The sequence below is a fragment of the Antechinus flavipes genome, chromosome 5 (assembly GCF_016432865.1).
Source record: "Antechinus flavipes isolate AdamAnt ecotype Samford, QLD, Australia chromosome 5, AdamAnt_v2, whole genome shotgun sequence".
Taxonomy (NCBI): Eukaryota; Metazoa; Chordata; class Mammalia; order Dasyuromorphia; family Dasyuridae; genus Antechinus; species Antechinus flavipes.
Genome location: NC_067402.1, coordinates 121,774,815 through 121,789,658, shown reverse-complemented (window position 1 = coordinate 121,789,658; position 14,844 = coordinate 121,774,815). Strand labels below are relative to the sequence as shown.

Below are 14,844 nucleotides of genomic sequence, written 5' to 3'. Positions count from 1 at the left end.
ATACCTTCCCTTTCCTCATTTTCAAGTATAGACCTTTTCCCATCCCTTAATGTCTTTTTCTTTGATTTTATCACATCAGAGTGCATTCACAACCATACCCTCAGTCTATGTAATGCCCTTCTCTGCCTGCCCAGTGACAGGTACAGTTCTTCAGAGTTATAGATATCATTCATTTATCTAGGGATGTAAAAAGTTTATCCCTTAAATAATAAATCTTTTCCCCATTTCTTTTTCTATGGTTCTCTTGAGTCCTGTGTTTGTAGATTCAATTTTCCGTTGAGGTCTTTTCAATAGAAATTATTGAAAGTCTCTTACTTTATTGAAGCACCATCTCCTCCTCGAAAGATGATCTGAATCTTGCTTGGTAGTTACTGGATAGTCCTGACTATTGCTCCTTGATATTTGAATCATTTTTGTCTGGCAGCTTATACTATTTTTTTTTTCCTTGAGATTATTGTTTTGGAGTTTCACAACAATGTTCCTTGGGGTTTTTCTTGTGAGATCTCTTTCCAGAGGGGTCAATGAATTCTTTCAATGAGTATTCCCTCCCACCCCCATTTCTAGAATTCCTTATTGACCTCTTGTAGAATGCTATCCATATTCTTCTTTTGGTCATGAAATTCAGGTAGGGCAATAATTTTTAAATTGTCTCTTCTAGATCTATTTTCAGGTCAGCTCTTTTGCCAATGAGGTATTTCACATTTTCTTCAATTTTTCTTTCTTTTTAGTTTTTTTTTAATTGATTGTTGCTATCTCATAAATTCATTAGCTTCCATTTGTCCTGTTCTAGTTTTTAATGTGTGATTGTCTTCAGTTATCTTTTGTATCTCTTTTTCCATTTGGTTTATTCTACTGTTGAAGAAGATTTTTTTCTTCAGATAATTTTTTTTCTTTCCTTTTCCAAACTATTGACTCGCTCAAGAATACCTTTCATTTTTTTCCTCATTTTTTCCTCTCTCTCTCTTTTATTTGTTTTTTGAAGTCTTTTATGAGCATTTCCAAGAAGCATCTTTGGGCTTCAGACCAACTTATATCACTCTTTGAGATTTTCTCTGTGGACATTCTTTCCTCATCTGAGTTTGTGTTTTGGTCTGCCCTGTCACCGTAGTAGCTTTCAATGGTCAAAGTTCTGTTTCTTGCTCACTTTCTTTCCTTTTCTTTTGGTATTTCCTCTTTTTTACTTTTAAGGTAGAGCTCTACTCCTGGTACTGTCCCAAGCTTCTTGGGCAGCTCTGAGCTTGGCTTTGAGTACAGGCACCCCTTGTGTGTGGGGTCTTGCTCACTGCAGGGGATAGCTTTCAGCCTGGTTTCCCAGAGTTTGCCTTCTGAGCTGAGACTGGAAGCTGCCCCACTAATTTGCTTCTCTACTGAGCTATGACTGAGGGTCTTAGTTGCTGATTCTCTAAGATTAATATTCTTCCACCAGCTTTCCCAAAGTCTATTTGACCTAGGCTGAACACCCTTTTCACCTCAGTGAGACTGATCTTTCTTGGAGTTTTTTTCAGTCTATTGAACTGGAGAGTGATTTCATTCTGTCAGCCTCTGATCAGAGGCTTCGTTTCATGTGTTTTTAGAGGGAAACCAGGAGAGGTCGAGCAGCTTTCTGACTTTACTCTACCATCTTGTCTCCACTCCTGGATGAAATATAATTTCTAATTTTGTTGAGAATCAAAATTTAGATCATTGTCCATAGTTTTCAGAATCCATTTTACTCTTCACAGAGTATGGAGTGAGTGGCATCTGTAATTTTTGTGCTCTTTTAGTTGTCTCCAAATCTAGCCCTCTTTCCACTATACCATTGCCTTCCTTTAATGACTTTTCCATTACCTCTAGGCTAATATACAAACTCCTTATAGAGTTTATATTCTCATTGTAACTTACCTTTTTTACCTTTATTTTACATTACTTCATTCATTCTGCAATCCAGTCAAACTATTAACTAATCTTTGGACTATTAACTATTATTTGACCTTAACCTGCTATCTCCTACCTTTGTGTATTTATTACAGAATCTATCCCTCCATTTCTGAGATACACTCTTTCCTCATCTCCTTAAACCTGTTTCCTTCTGTTGACTATGTGTAGAGGGAGGGGAAAAACTGGAGTGGAAAGTCTCTTCCAATCCTGTGAATATACATTCATATCAAGTAAGGAATAGATAATAGGCAATAGGGTATTAATATGTTAACATCAATCCTTGACTAGCCACTGTCCAGCTACTCTTTTCAATTCCATTAATGATTTTTTTTTTAATATTTTATAACATGGTAAAAAGGCATAGGCTCTTGAAAACAAACTTCTCTTTCCTCAGTTTCCCTGCCTACTATACTATGATTACACATTTATATACCAATTCCATCATGGAACCTTCCCTGAAATCTCATAGCTGAATTGATCTCCAGTTTTCCAATTTTTCTTGGAATAGTTTGTCTTCATTTCTCTTTTGTTAACACATTTTTCTTAACATTATATACTTATCTGGATACAAGTTATATATCCTTTGTCCTTGATATTATAAGCTCCTTAAGGGAAGAGGCTGTAAACACTTTCTTCTTCCTCCCTCCATCCTTCTTTCTCTTCCCCTTTCCCTTCTCCCCATCCCCTGGTGCATTAAACATAGTGAGTACTCATATGTTAGCTGTTGTTTGTTGTTAATGTCTTCATAACATGTTTTTTTCTCAATTAAAAAACACTTATTTACCCTCTCTCATATGTTCTCTTCCCTTATACACACTGAAAAAACAACAAAAGCAAAACAATACCCTTTTAGCAAATATGCATAGTAGAGCACAACAAATTCCCACATTAATCATGTCCACAAGTGCAGAAATCATATTGAACAGAAAAAATATATTTGCAAGGTCATGAAAACTGGAAATCATTCTATAGAAGCTCATAGAGAGGTGACCCACCATAATGGGGAATTAAGCTAAGATCCTGGATTGTTATCCAAGTTGGTTGTCCCATCATTGTAGTGGCTACCCTTAGTAACAAATTATTTTCACAATACAGAATTTGAGGAAGTTGTAATAAAAAAAAAGAAAGTTGAAGATGTAAGTTAAAAGTAAGTTTAAACTCTTTTTGAATATTTTGCATGTATGATGAAAATCTATTTATTTCCACTAAGCATGAGATGAAGGTATATGGACTTGCAATTGTATGTAGAAATGTAAGCCAAATAGGAGAATGGATTTGAAAGAATAAATATAAAAATACATATCCTAAATGCAAGAGTAGAGAGGCGCTGGCATCCACTTTGAAATCATTGAATTGTCTTCTCTAAAGATTTTAGGAGAAGGATTTATAGTATCCTTATGAGGATGATTACAATGCAGTATTCCTCAGAGACAGAGAACTCAGCAAGATCAGTATTTCTCAACTGCTGATCTATAGCAAATTTTTACCAGTACATAGTGTATTTCCTTCCAAAGTTCTTTTCATCTCAAAACTCATAAACTTGAAAAATTGATTCTCCACAGACAAGGTCAATTACATACAGGCTCAATGTGGACAGGCATTAATTCTCAATTAGTGTCTTGGGTTAAAGGTAGCTGTGACCACATACCTTGGCAAGAAGGGTCTGCACAAACACTGAACCATAGCATGTTTACAGCCAGGAGGAAATGAAGGATATTATTATTTTTTAGTGGTATCCCACAGTTTTTCAATTCAATTAAATATTGATTAAATGCCAATGGTATGCTGAGAATTATTCTAGGTACTAAAGGAAATAGAAAGATTAGGTAAGACACAATAACTGCATTTGTGGTTCTTTCTACTTATTAATCAAATAAGAAACTTACACAAATAAATATATCATGAAATAATACAGAAGTGCACCAGAGAACTATTAAAAAGTATTATGTAAGATTTTATGGGTATAAAAGGTATCATTCACCTGTGTTGAAAGACTTACTTGTGAATAAAGAGAAGGGTATAGATCCTTGAAATATTTGGAGGTAATAATAGGACTTGATACCAGCTGAATAAGAAGTAAAAGAAAGGCAAGAATCAAATTAATTGCAAGGAGAGATTAAAGAGAAGAGAGGAGAAAAAAAGTAGATATGGGATAAAGAACACAAGTGGAAAGGCTGGCCTCACCTTTTGAGAGTCTAGAACAAAAAGATCACAAGAAATGAGGAGGTTTATTGAAATAAGAATTAAGCTCATGGTTGATAAATTCTATTTTATCAATAAAATAGGAGGTGAAGTTTTCTGCTGATAGGGAAGGGGAAAAGAAAAAGGTAACAAAATGGATCTTAGAACAGTAGAGGGAATTTGGAATAGTTGCTGTGGAACATACAATAGAATATCAACCAAGGAAAAATGAAAAGTTTATTGTATAGACAAAAAAATGTTGCAAATAATCAGTTTAATTTTCACCAGAATCATGCACAAGCATGAAGGAAATGGAAAAAGAAAATAGAAAATGAAGTCAGGATTGGGGTTACCTTGAAATGACTAAGGACCAAGTATTCAAAGGTAGTTAATGTGTATGTTTAGACTGGTCAATGTTAGAATCAATATTTTTAGTAGCAAAATAAAGCCAGAGTCCATGGGTTGTCATTATTTGGATCTTAAATAACATCCATGCAGATTAAGGTACCATTGACTACCATGAAAACCAGTGCCTATAAGAATAGAACTCACCCCTTCTACTTGCAATTCACTCAAGGGAGAAAATAGGTTAAAATAAAATACTTAAAATCTTTCACAACAAACTGATTTTTGAACTTTCATACCTAATCAATAATGGCATTAGATATAATCCCTTTGATTTTTGACACCTCTCTTTCTGTTTCCTCTTACTAAGTCTACTTCTCTGTTTTCATCATTTGTATATGGATGTCTTCTCCAGTATTTCCCATTTCCTGATGACTGAAAAATTCTTTATCCTGATTTGCATGGAAAGGAAGGTATCCTAATATTTAGTTTACTCATTTTTAGTCCAACTCTTTATGACCCCATTTGAGATTTTCTTGGCAAAGAATTGTAATCATTTTTGTTTCTTTCTTCAGATCATTTATTTGTAGGATTTAGTGACAGTCTTACTTTGCCTTTTAACAGACTTGAGATTCTGATAGAACCAGAGTATTGATCTTGTAGCTCAGGATCAAACAGCTATTACGTGCCTGAGGCCAGATTTGAACTCATGAAGATGAATCTTCTTTATTTCAAACCTAATGCTCCAATCCACTGCATCACTTAGTCCATAATGTATCATCCTGCACATAGTAAAGTGTGGTATCATTTGCCAGACACATGTTACAATACATTTACTGATTTTTTAAGATTTTTTTCTTTTCTTTACAAAACTCCCAAGAAGTTTAAGGCAATAGGAACCAGATCAGACCTATCTATTTTTATAGTATTTGGAGAGAAAGGAGAAAATGAGAGGTAAGACTTTTTAATTATTTCTTTTTTACTTGGCTTGCTTCATATAGATTTATTTGCATGTTTTCATATTGTTTCTTTGAAGGTAGGGACTGATTTTTACCTCTTTTTAAATCATCAATCTTTAGCATGGTACCTAGCATATAGTAAATATTTAACAAATTTTTATTGATACAATTAGGGGAGAGTTGAGAGGAAAGCAACAGTGTTTCTTTAATTTTTAGTTATTCTACATGTATGAAAAATTTAGTCATTTTATATCTTGAAAAGAATATTAGAGTTGGCACCAAGACACTACTGTTTTTTTGGTTAACTAGCTGTGTGATTTTAAGTTATTTAACTTCTTTGACTTTTAGTCCTCATCTGTAAAATTAGGAGCTTAGACTAGATAATCTCAAAAGTCTTTCCCAGCGATAACTGGAAATTAGTATGGCAGAAATTAGGCATGGACCCACACAACACCGTATACCAAGATAAGATCAAAATGGGTCCATGATTTAGGCATAAAGAATGAGATTATAATTAAATTAGAGGAATATAGGATAGTTTATCTCTCAGACTTGTGGAGGAGAAAGAAATTTGTGACCAAAGATGAACTAGAGACCATTACTAATCACAAAATAGAAAATTTTGATTATATCAATTTAAAAGCTTTTGTACAAACAAAACTAATGCAAACAAGATTAGAAGGGAAACAACAAACTGGGAAACCATCTTTACAGTTAAAGGTTCTGATAAAGGCCTCATTTCCAAAATATATAGAGAATTGACTCTAATTTATAAGAAATCAAGCCATTCTCTAATTGATAAATGGTCAAAGGATATGAACAAACAATTTTCAGATGATGAAATTGAAACTATTACCACTCATATGAAAGAGTGCTCCAAATCACTATTGATCAGAGAAATGCAAATTAAGACAACTTTGAGATATCACTACACACCTGTCAGATTGGCTAAGATGACAGGAAAAAATAATGATGAATGTTGGAGGGGATGCGGGAAAACGGGGACACTGATGCATTGTTGGTGGAGTTGTGAACAAATCCAACCATTCTGGAGAGCAATCTGGAATTATGCCCAAAAAGGTATCAAACTGTGCATACCCTTTGATCCAGCAGTGTTTCTATTGGGCTTATATCCCAAAGAGATACTAAAGAAGGGAAAGGGACCTGTATGTGCCAAAATGTTTGTAGCAGCCCTATTTGTAGTGGCTAGAAACTGGAAAATGAATGGATGCCCATCAATTGGAGAATGGCTGGGTAAATTGTGGTATATGAATGTTATGGAATATTATTGTTCTGTAAGAAATGACCAGCAGGATGAATACAGAGAGGCTTGGAGAAACTTACATGAACTGATGCTAAGTAAGATGAGCAGAACCAGGAGATCATTATACACTTCAACAACAATACTATATGAAGATGTATTCTGATGGAAGTGGATTTCTTTGACAAAGAGACCTAACTCAGTTTCAATTGATCAATGATGGACAGAAGCACCTACACCCAAAGAAAGAACACTGGGAAATGAATGTAAACTGTTTGCATTTTTGTTTTTCTTCCCAGGTTATTTATACCTTCTGAATCCAATTTTCCCTGTGCAACAAGAGAACTGTTTGGTTCTGCATACATATATTGTATCTAGAATATACTGCAACATATTTAACATATGTAGGACTGCTTGCCATCTAGGGAAGGGGGTGGAGGGAGGGAGGGGAAAAATCAGAACAGAAGTAAGTGCAAGGGATAATGTTGTAAAAAATTACTCTGGCATGGGTTCTATCAATAAAAAGTTATTATAAAATAAATTAATTAATTTTTAAAAAAGTCTTTCCCAGAATTAACATTCAGTAAAATAAATTTCAAGGAAGTCTCAATTTCTCAATTCAGCAAAATTTTATTTTTTTAGAATTTTATTTCATTTTTGCTCCTGATTAGTAAATATTTATTTTCTTTCCCTCATACTTTCCTCTCTTAAGTGAATTTTTAAAAATACATATGGAGATTGCTTACAAATGAAAGACACAGAGTAAAATGAATATACTTTTTAAAAAATTAATATCACTTTTCAGCTCTACGATAAATTTTTAAGGTTGGGGTTGCCTTGCTCTCCGTTTTTTTCCTTTTCTTTTTATCTGCTTGTTCTACTGAGATTTCAAACAATATATACAATACAAAGAATTGGGATAGAGAGTTGGACTTGGGGTCAAGAAGACCTGTTTGCAAGTCTCGGCTCTGAGAGGTACTAGCTATGTCATGTTGGGCCAACCACTTAATCTTTCTATCCCAAGCAACTCTTTAAGGTTTTAAATTACAGACTAAGTGACTGTAAGTAGCAGTGGTAGAAGGCTGACCATTGGACAAAATCATGGATTAGGTTGAAAAAATAGAAAAATTCATATTTCCTATGAATTCCCTGATTTTGCTGTCTATGAACTTAAAATTTTTGTTTAGACATTTTGGGTTTTTTTTTTTTTTTTGTATTTAACTGGTTTCTTTTGTGATCTTATGTATTTTAAGTATTTAAAAAATCTACCATAACTTTCCTCAGACTGCCAAAGGGGTCATCCATCACATATATACACACACACATTTAAAATGCCCTGGACATGTAAAAATTAGCATCAAGATCTATCTGTTCTTCCTTTGAATTCTGTTAGCATTTTTCAGTTTAGGAATGAATGACAGAATTTCTGATTGCCCTACTTGCCTTTTAACAATCTTAAAATTCTGTTGATATCAAAAGAATCCATGATATCTGTGGGCCCTGGGGCTAACTGTATTGTTGTTGTTGTTGTTGTATGTTTTTCTTGAAGAGGACCATAAAATCGGAAAGGTGATAACAAGTGTTGCAAATGAATTGGATTTAAGGGAGGGAGGCTACAAAGTTAGCAGACTTATGCTGTCATCTGGAGTCATCTGAGTTCAAGGGCAATATTTAAATCAGATGACTGGAGATGGCCCCAGATGATGGGAAAGACTGTAAGCAAAACTTTGAAGTAGGTGAAGTCTTTCCTCATCATATCCCTCATGACTACTTAAAGCACTCCAACATCTGGAGCAAGTCCTCCCCAATTAATGTTTTATGCTTCCCTGAGACTTATTATTGTATTTCCCTCACAACTTACCATATAACTCCATTAAAAACTTATCTCTCCCAAATTACACGCACGCACACACACACACACACACACACACACGCACGCACACACACTAATACAACAAGCAAGAATTGGCATTTCTTTCCAAATAATTATAATTTGGTAATCTAATAAATTAATCCATGCTGACACACTAATGGGAGAGGCTTTCTTCCCTTTCAAGTAGTAAATAATGGCATATTAGTGTTAATATTCCAATTTTTATCTCTAAAAAATGAAGTAAAAGCATAAGATTACACTAAAAATGAAAAATAGCAAGATTTTCTTTCCACATAGAACAGAAAGGTGATACCGTGATAGCTGTATAAAGAAGATAATTTAGGCAGGAGGGGGATCTTGCAATATACATCAAGTTATATGATATTATCACCCTTCAATTTAATTAGTTCAGTAACATCTCTACAGGTTAGGATCATTTCCCTTAAAGAATAGAAGCCTTTCTCTAAACTACTTGGACTTTCCTAAATTTTACTTCTACTAAAAAAAAATACAAGATTATTTGAGGACACGATGACAATATATTTGACCATATCTACAGTTGAGCCTGTATAAGCTATTTTCATTAAAAGTAAAATATCAAAAGCTGATCATTAACTGTTACAAAGAATAATTAATCTTGATGAATACTTTTTTTTTTTTAATGCTAAGTAATTTAATGGAGCTTTGGAGTAGAGGCAAAAAACTTGGATTTGAATTCTTGTGCAGCAACTTGCTACAATTTTAGAATTGTCATCTCAATTCTCTGAATTATAGTTTCCTCATCTTTAAAATGAGGAATTAGGTGGTGAAGTAGATAGAGCTCCAGACTTGGAGTCAAGAAGATCTGAGTTTAAATCCGGCTTCAGATACCTAGTAGCAGTGTAACCCTGGACAAATCACTTAATCCTATTTGCCTCAATTTCCTCATCTGTAGAATGAATTGGAAAAAGGAAATGGCAAACCACTCTAATATCTTTCCCAATAAAACCCCAGAGTTATGAAGAGTTGGACATGACTGGTACTAATGAATGTCTTTAAAAGATTATTTTAAATTTAAATTTAAAATTATTGGTAAGGTTCCTTCTAACTAGAAAGCCTGACAATCCTCTCTGAGAGATAAAATATCCTTAAATATTAAATAGCTAACTCCCTGTTTCTTTCTTCAGAAGTGGAAGACTATGGGTAAAGAATATTACACATATTGCCAGGCATTGCTCATATATTAGTTGGTGCTGAATTGATTTTTTATTCCCTCTTTTTTAAAAAAAAATTTAAACCAAGAATGGCTTATTGGGCAGGGAAGTTAAGAGATATAGTCATAAATGAAGGTGAAGTAAAAGCATAAGATTACACTAAAAATGAAAAATAATAATATAGCTAAATAATTCAGAGATTTTATCATAGTAGTTCAGACCATGATAGTTAATATGAGGCTATTTCAGGCTGTTTTTACAATCATACAGCTAGCAGTTGAAAAATAGAAAAATCAGCAAACCAACTGATAAGTCTACATAAGTGTAATTTCATGGCTATGGTTTGCTTTCTGTTTCTGTCTCTCTGTTCTCTCTTTTCTCCCCAGCTCTCTTCTTTTCTTTTTCTCTCCTTCCTCTCTCTCCCTCTCTCATAATAATAAATTGGAAGAAAGGATGTTTGAATTAATCTCCATGAACCTAAACTGGCCATCAGAAAAACATCTAGTTTCACTTGTACATGATTAGGAATCCTCTCCACCATATCATCTCCGAATATTCATCTAGCCTCTGTTGGAAAGCCATAGGGAGTCCACTCACTATCACTGATGGCCACTCATCCCACTTTGGGACAATTCTAATCATTAAGATCTTTTCCTCAGTCAAGCCTAAACATGCTTTCACAACTTTCAACCAATGATCCTAATTCTGCATAATTGGGGTTCATTTTGAAAGTTGTCTAGTTTTAGTCCACTGAAATTTATATTAACTTGATCTGTGTCTACTTGAATGGCATATTTCCAGTTTTATAGTCTTCTCCCTGCTCCCCGCCCCCCCGCACCTCCCCAGATAAAGACTTTTAAAAACAACAACAACAACAACAATCCTATACCAAAAGATACATTCTTTTCAAAAACATACTGCTTTTTTTGTAAGTTACTATAAGACATTATTCTTTGAGTTTAATTAGTGGCTGATTGAATGATTAAATATGTATTTAAAAGTAGCCAAAAATGAAATTACTTTATTGTATAAGGAAAAAGCCTTTCATTACCATTAATTGAGTTTTCACAAATGGCTTGATTGGAAGGGAAGGTAAAAGGAAAACATTTCATCAAATGCCACCTGATTTCATGCCTTTAACTTTCCACAAGGGCCATGTACATTATAGCCAAGACTCCATAGAAAAGCCAATGGTACATCATGTACCAATTACACATTTTCTAAGAAAATAATTTTGTTTCAACATAAGTGCTTTTATTTACTTGTCTTCTTTGTCAAAGAATTTGGATCAAATATCTCACTGAAGTACTTGAGAATAAAAAGAGCAATCAATTTTTCAGACATTTCAGTAAGTCAAAGGTTATAAAAAGCTGAGTAGGGCCAAAGAGACAGTGTTGCTTTGTCATGACTAGTTTTAGCTCTTATTTACTTTTCTCAATCCAAAATAAATGATATTGAAACAGACTTGGAAAAAAACAGAAACATAATAATAATGATTAGGAGTCAAATTTATTAGAAAAAAAAACAGGGGTAGTATTAATTGTTGATCTTAAAGCTAAAATAGATTTAAAATCAAATATAGGGAAACTATATTATATGTTAGCCATATTAATTAATATTGTTTATGTATTTAATATTTAAATATTTAAAATCCATAGATAACATAAGGTTAGACTATTGTTGTGGTGTAGGAAATGATAAGTTAGTAGAAAAAATTAAAAATACTTGGAATAATGAAGGATTAGTCACCTTCAGAAAAACAAAACAAGCAAGCTCAGTATGGCCTTACATAGATGTATATGAATATATTTTGTATGACTATAGATGTCTAAGTATGTGTATATACGTATGTGATTTTATATATGTGTATATATCAGATATATAAATATATATGTGTGTATATGTACATATGTGTATGTGTTTATATAAAATACAGTAAAAAGTGTACAGCAGAAAACAAAAAAAACCTTATAAAGAAGCAAGGAAACATGGACAGCTATGAACACAGTGTGTAGTATTTATTATATAGACTTTCTTGAAATGGAAATTTGTTTCACATTTTGAATTTTATGTTCATATGAAAGAAAGTAAGAAAACAAAACTAGGGAGATTGTTCACTTTTTTCTTTAAAACTTTTTAAAAATTAACAAATATTTATTTTCTTTCTCCCATCTTACTTAACCTTCTTAATAAAAACAAAATCAACCCTCTCCCCAAGCCCTTAAGAATCTTAAAAAGAAATTTTGAGGGAAAAAGGTGTGAATGAAACCAAAGAGTTCCAGACTTCATACTAGTCTATAAAATAGTAATCATCAAGATGATTTGGTACTAGTTAAAAGATAAAGGGGTTGATTGGTGCTTAAAGTTCAATGAACACAAAGATTCCAACTACTGGGTTAAAGATTCACTATTTGATAAAACTGCTGGGAAAAGTCAAAATCATTGTGGCAGAAATATGATACCATATATCAAGATAAACTCCAAATGGATAACTAGTACATTAAAAGGTCACATTATAAACAAATTAGAAAACTAAGGAAGAAGGTACTTCTCAGATCTATGATTAAGGGATGAGTTCAGGAGCAAACGAGAAAGAGTGGCTCACAAATGACAAAATGGACAATTTTATTTGCATAAAATTTTTAAAGATTTTTTTTTTTACAAACAAAACCACTGCAGCTAAGTTTAAAGAGGAAATAATTGAAGAAAAATATGTGTTTCACTAATAAAAGTCTCAATTTAAAAATATATACGATACTTGTTCAAATTCTCAAGAATAAAGTTCATTCACTAATTAATAAATGATCAACAGGAATTTCTTAGGTTAGAATTCTCTTCTGATGAAAAAATTCCAAATATAAAAGACTGTCTTACTTTCAAAAATAAATATTAAAAAACCCACGATTCTTTCAATGCTGATTTTTGCTGTAATTCCTCTATGACTTAGTGGATATTTTAATGAGTTGCTATGACCAAAAGAAATTCATTAGATGGTGATCAATACCTTGGTATAGCATTAGGTAGGTTCTCATAGTTGTTTCTGATCTTCAAATCTTTTCTAGTTCAAGAAAATGAACCATCTGACTGAGTTGAGAGAGGCTTATTTCCTTCCCCTCTCCCCCATCTCAAAGCTTAGCTAATTAGTACTAAATTATTTTGACCATAGCAACACATGCTACTACTATCAAAATGCAAATGTGTGATTGATATTGGTGATAGTACTTTATACTCACCAGAGTGCTTAATCTAGTCTAATTCACTCACATTACAAGTGAGCAACTCACACACAAATTAAAATGATTTAATTGATGTCACATAAATATAAAGTAATAAGTAGGATTATGACTCCAGGAGGCAGCTGGTGAATAGAGCACTGGGACTGAAATCAGAAGACCTGAATTCAAATCCAGCCTCAGATACTTCATAGATGTGTGATCCTACTCAAGTCGTTTAACCTGATTGCCTGACAAAATAGATCCACTGGAGAAGGAAATAGAAAACCTTTCCAGTATCTTTGCTAAGAAAACCCCAAATGAGTTCTCGATGACTTGGACACAGCCAAAACAACTGAATAAACAACTTAGGATTCTAAAACTTATCTCTTTTCTATCAAACCATACTAAAAAATGCCCACACTAAAGACACCATAGACATTATTTACAATACATCTCTTTATGAGATAAATGCTTTTTCTGTTTATCATTTTATCATTGAAAGAAAATTCTACTGCCAAAACTTCATTTTTATTTCTGAATGGACAAAATCTTCTGCCTATATTTAAGAAAGAAAACAGAGCTAAATCGGGTCTATTGCTTTTATGTATGTCTGTGTCAATTTAATTATTCTTTTAATTCTCAAATAATTACACTTTAATAGAGAATAATATTTAAGCAGAATGTCATATGAATCAGAGTAAAATCTAACTTGGATGTAGTATTGTGATTAGCTTACTTTTTATATGAGGAATAATACTACATTTTCCGAAGCAATTTCATTCTCAGTGTCTCATTTAATTCTCACAATTGAATACGGACATATATCCACTTGACATGTAAAAAACAGAGAACTTAACATGTAAAGAACAAAGAAGTAACAACTCACATTTATAAACATTTCCCTCACAACAGCTTTATGAAATACTGTAATTATTATGAACACCATTTTACATACCACTATCCCTGTTTTACAGATAAAGAAATAAAGGCTTAGGTAACTTGAGGAACTTGCCATGGTCACATAGCAAATAAACATCACAGCTGGAACTATAATTTATATATCAACTCCAAAGCTGGCTTTCCCCTTGAAATAGAGGAGATAAATCTGATTTAAAGATATTTTGCAAAAGTCACCTTTTCAATTCATCCCAATTCAACCTTTTGTCTCACTTTTTTTCCCTATATTCTCACAAAATCTTAATTCAAAAAAAAAAAAAAATCTGGTTAATTGAACATTCCTGTTAGTTAAAATGATGTTAATCTCAAAATTGTCTTCTCATAGAGCTAATCTTAATCACTAAGAAGCAAAAATGGATAAAGGTCTATGATCCAAGTAAATTTTGAAACACCAATAATTTCAGCACATTCAAATCTGAATCAGGTAAATCATACAATGAAAACACAAGGCAATTGATACTAGTCAAGAGAACAATTTTCTCATCATTTACTTACTTTGGTTTGGATTATTAAAGGCAGTGGCAATAAAAGCAGTGGGGTGAGGATGATGAGGATAAGCCTGCGATAAACCAAAATGATGTCAAGAAGCTTCATTTCTGTGAGCAAAGATCTCCAATTTCTCATATGAACTGTCTAAAAAAAATGATGCCAGCGTTAAATAACCAACCTGGATTAATATTTCTCTAGTCTATCATCTTGAGTCATTGCAACACTGTGGTCAACATTAGTTAACATTAAATCTGATTTTTTTATTGCTTTAGTGCCTAACATGTAGAGAAAAGTAAATAGTGTTTTGGTGAAATCAAAGAACAGAAGGAATAGTGACTAATAAAGTTTGTCTTTAAAGGGTGATTTTTTTCTCTACTTCTTTCCCCTCCCCCAACTTTAGTGTAAAAATATTTTGACACTATAACTAGAAAGCAATCTTTTTACCAACATGAAA

The 14,844-nt window shown here is 32.9% G+C and overlaps 1 protein-coding gene across 1 annotated transcript in view; it reads right to left on the bottom strand.

The window, feature by feature from the left end:
• The window catches only part of SLC13A1 (solute carrier family 13 member 1), an 82,322-nt gene extending 67,813 nt beyond the window's left edge, over nucleotides 1-14,509 (bottom strand). Inside the window, exon 1 of the mRNA XM_052001207.1 lies at nucleotides 14,397-14,509. Within this exon, the coding sequence (XP_051857167.1) occupies nucleotides 14,397-14,495 (99 nt within the window). The 5' untranslated portion in view covers nucleotides 14,496-14,509. The remainder of the gene's footprint in view (nucleotides 1-14,396) is intronic.
• Between the last annotated feature and the right edge of the window lie 335 nt (nucleotides 14,510-14,844).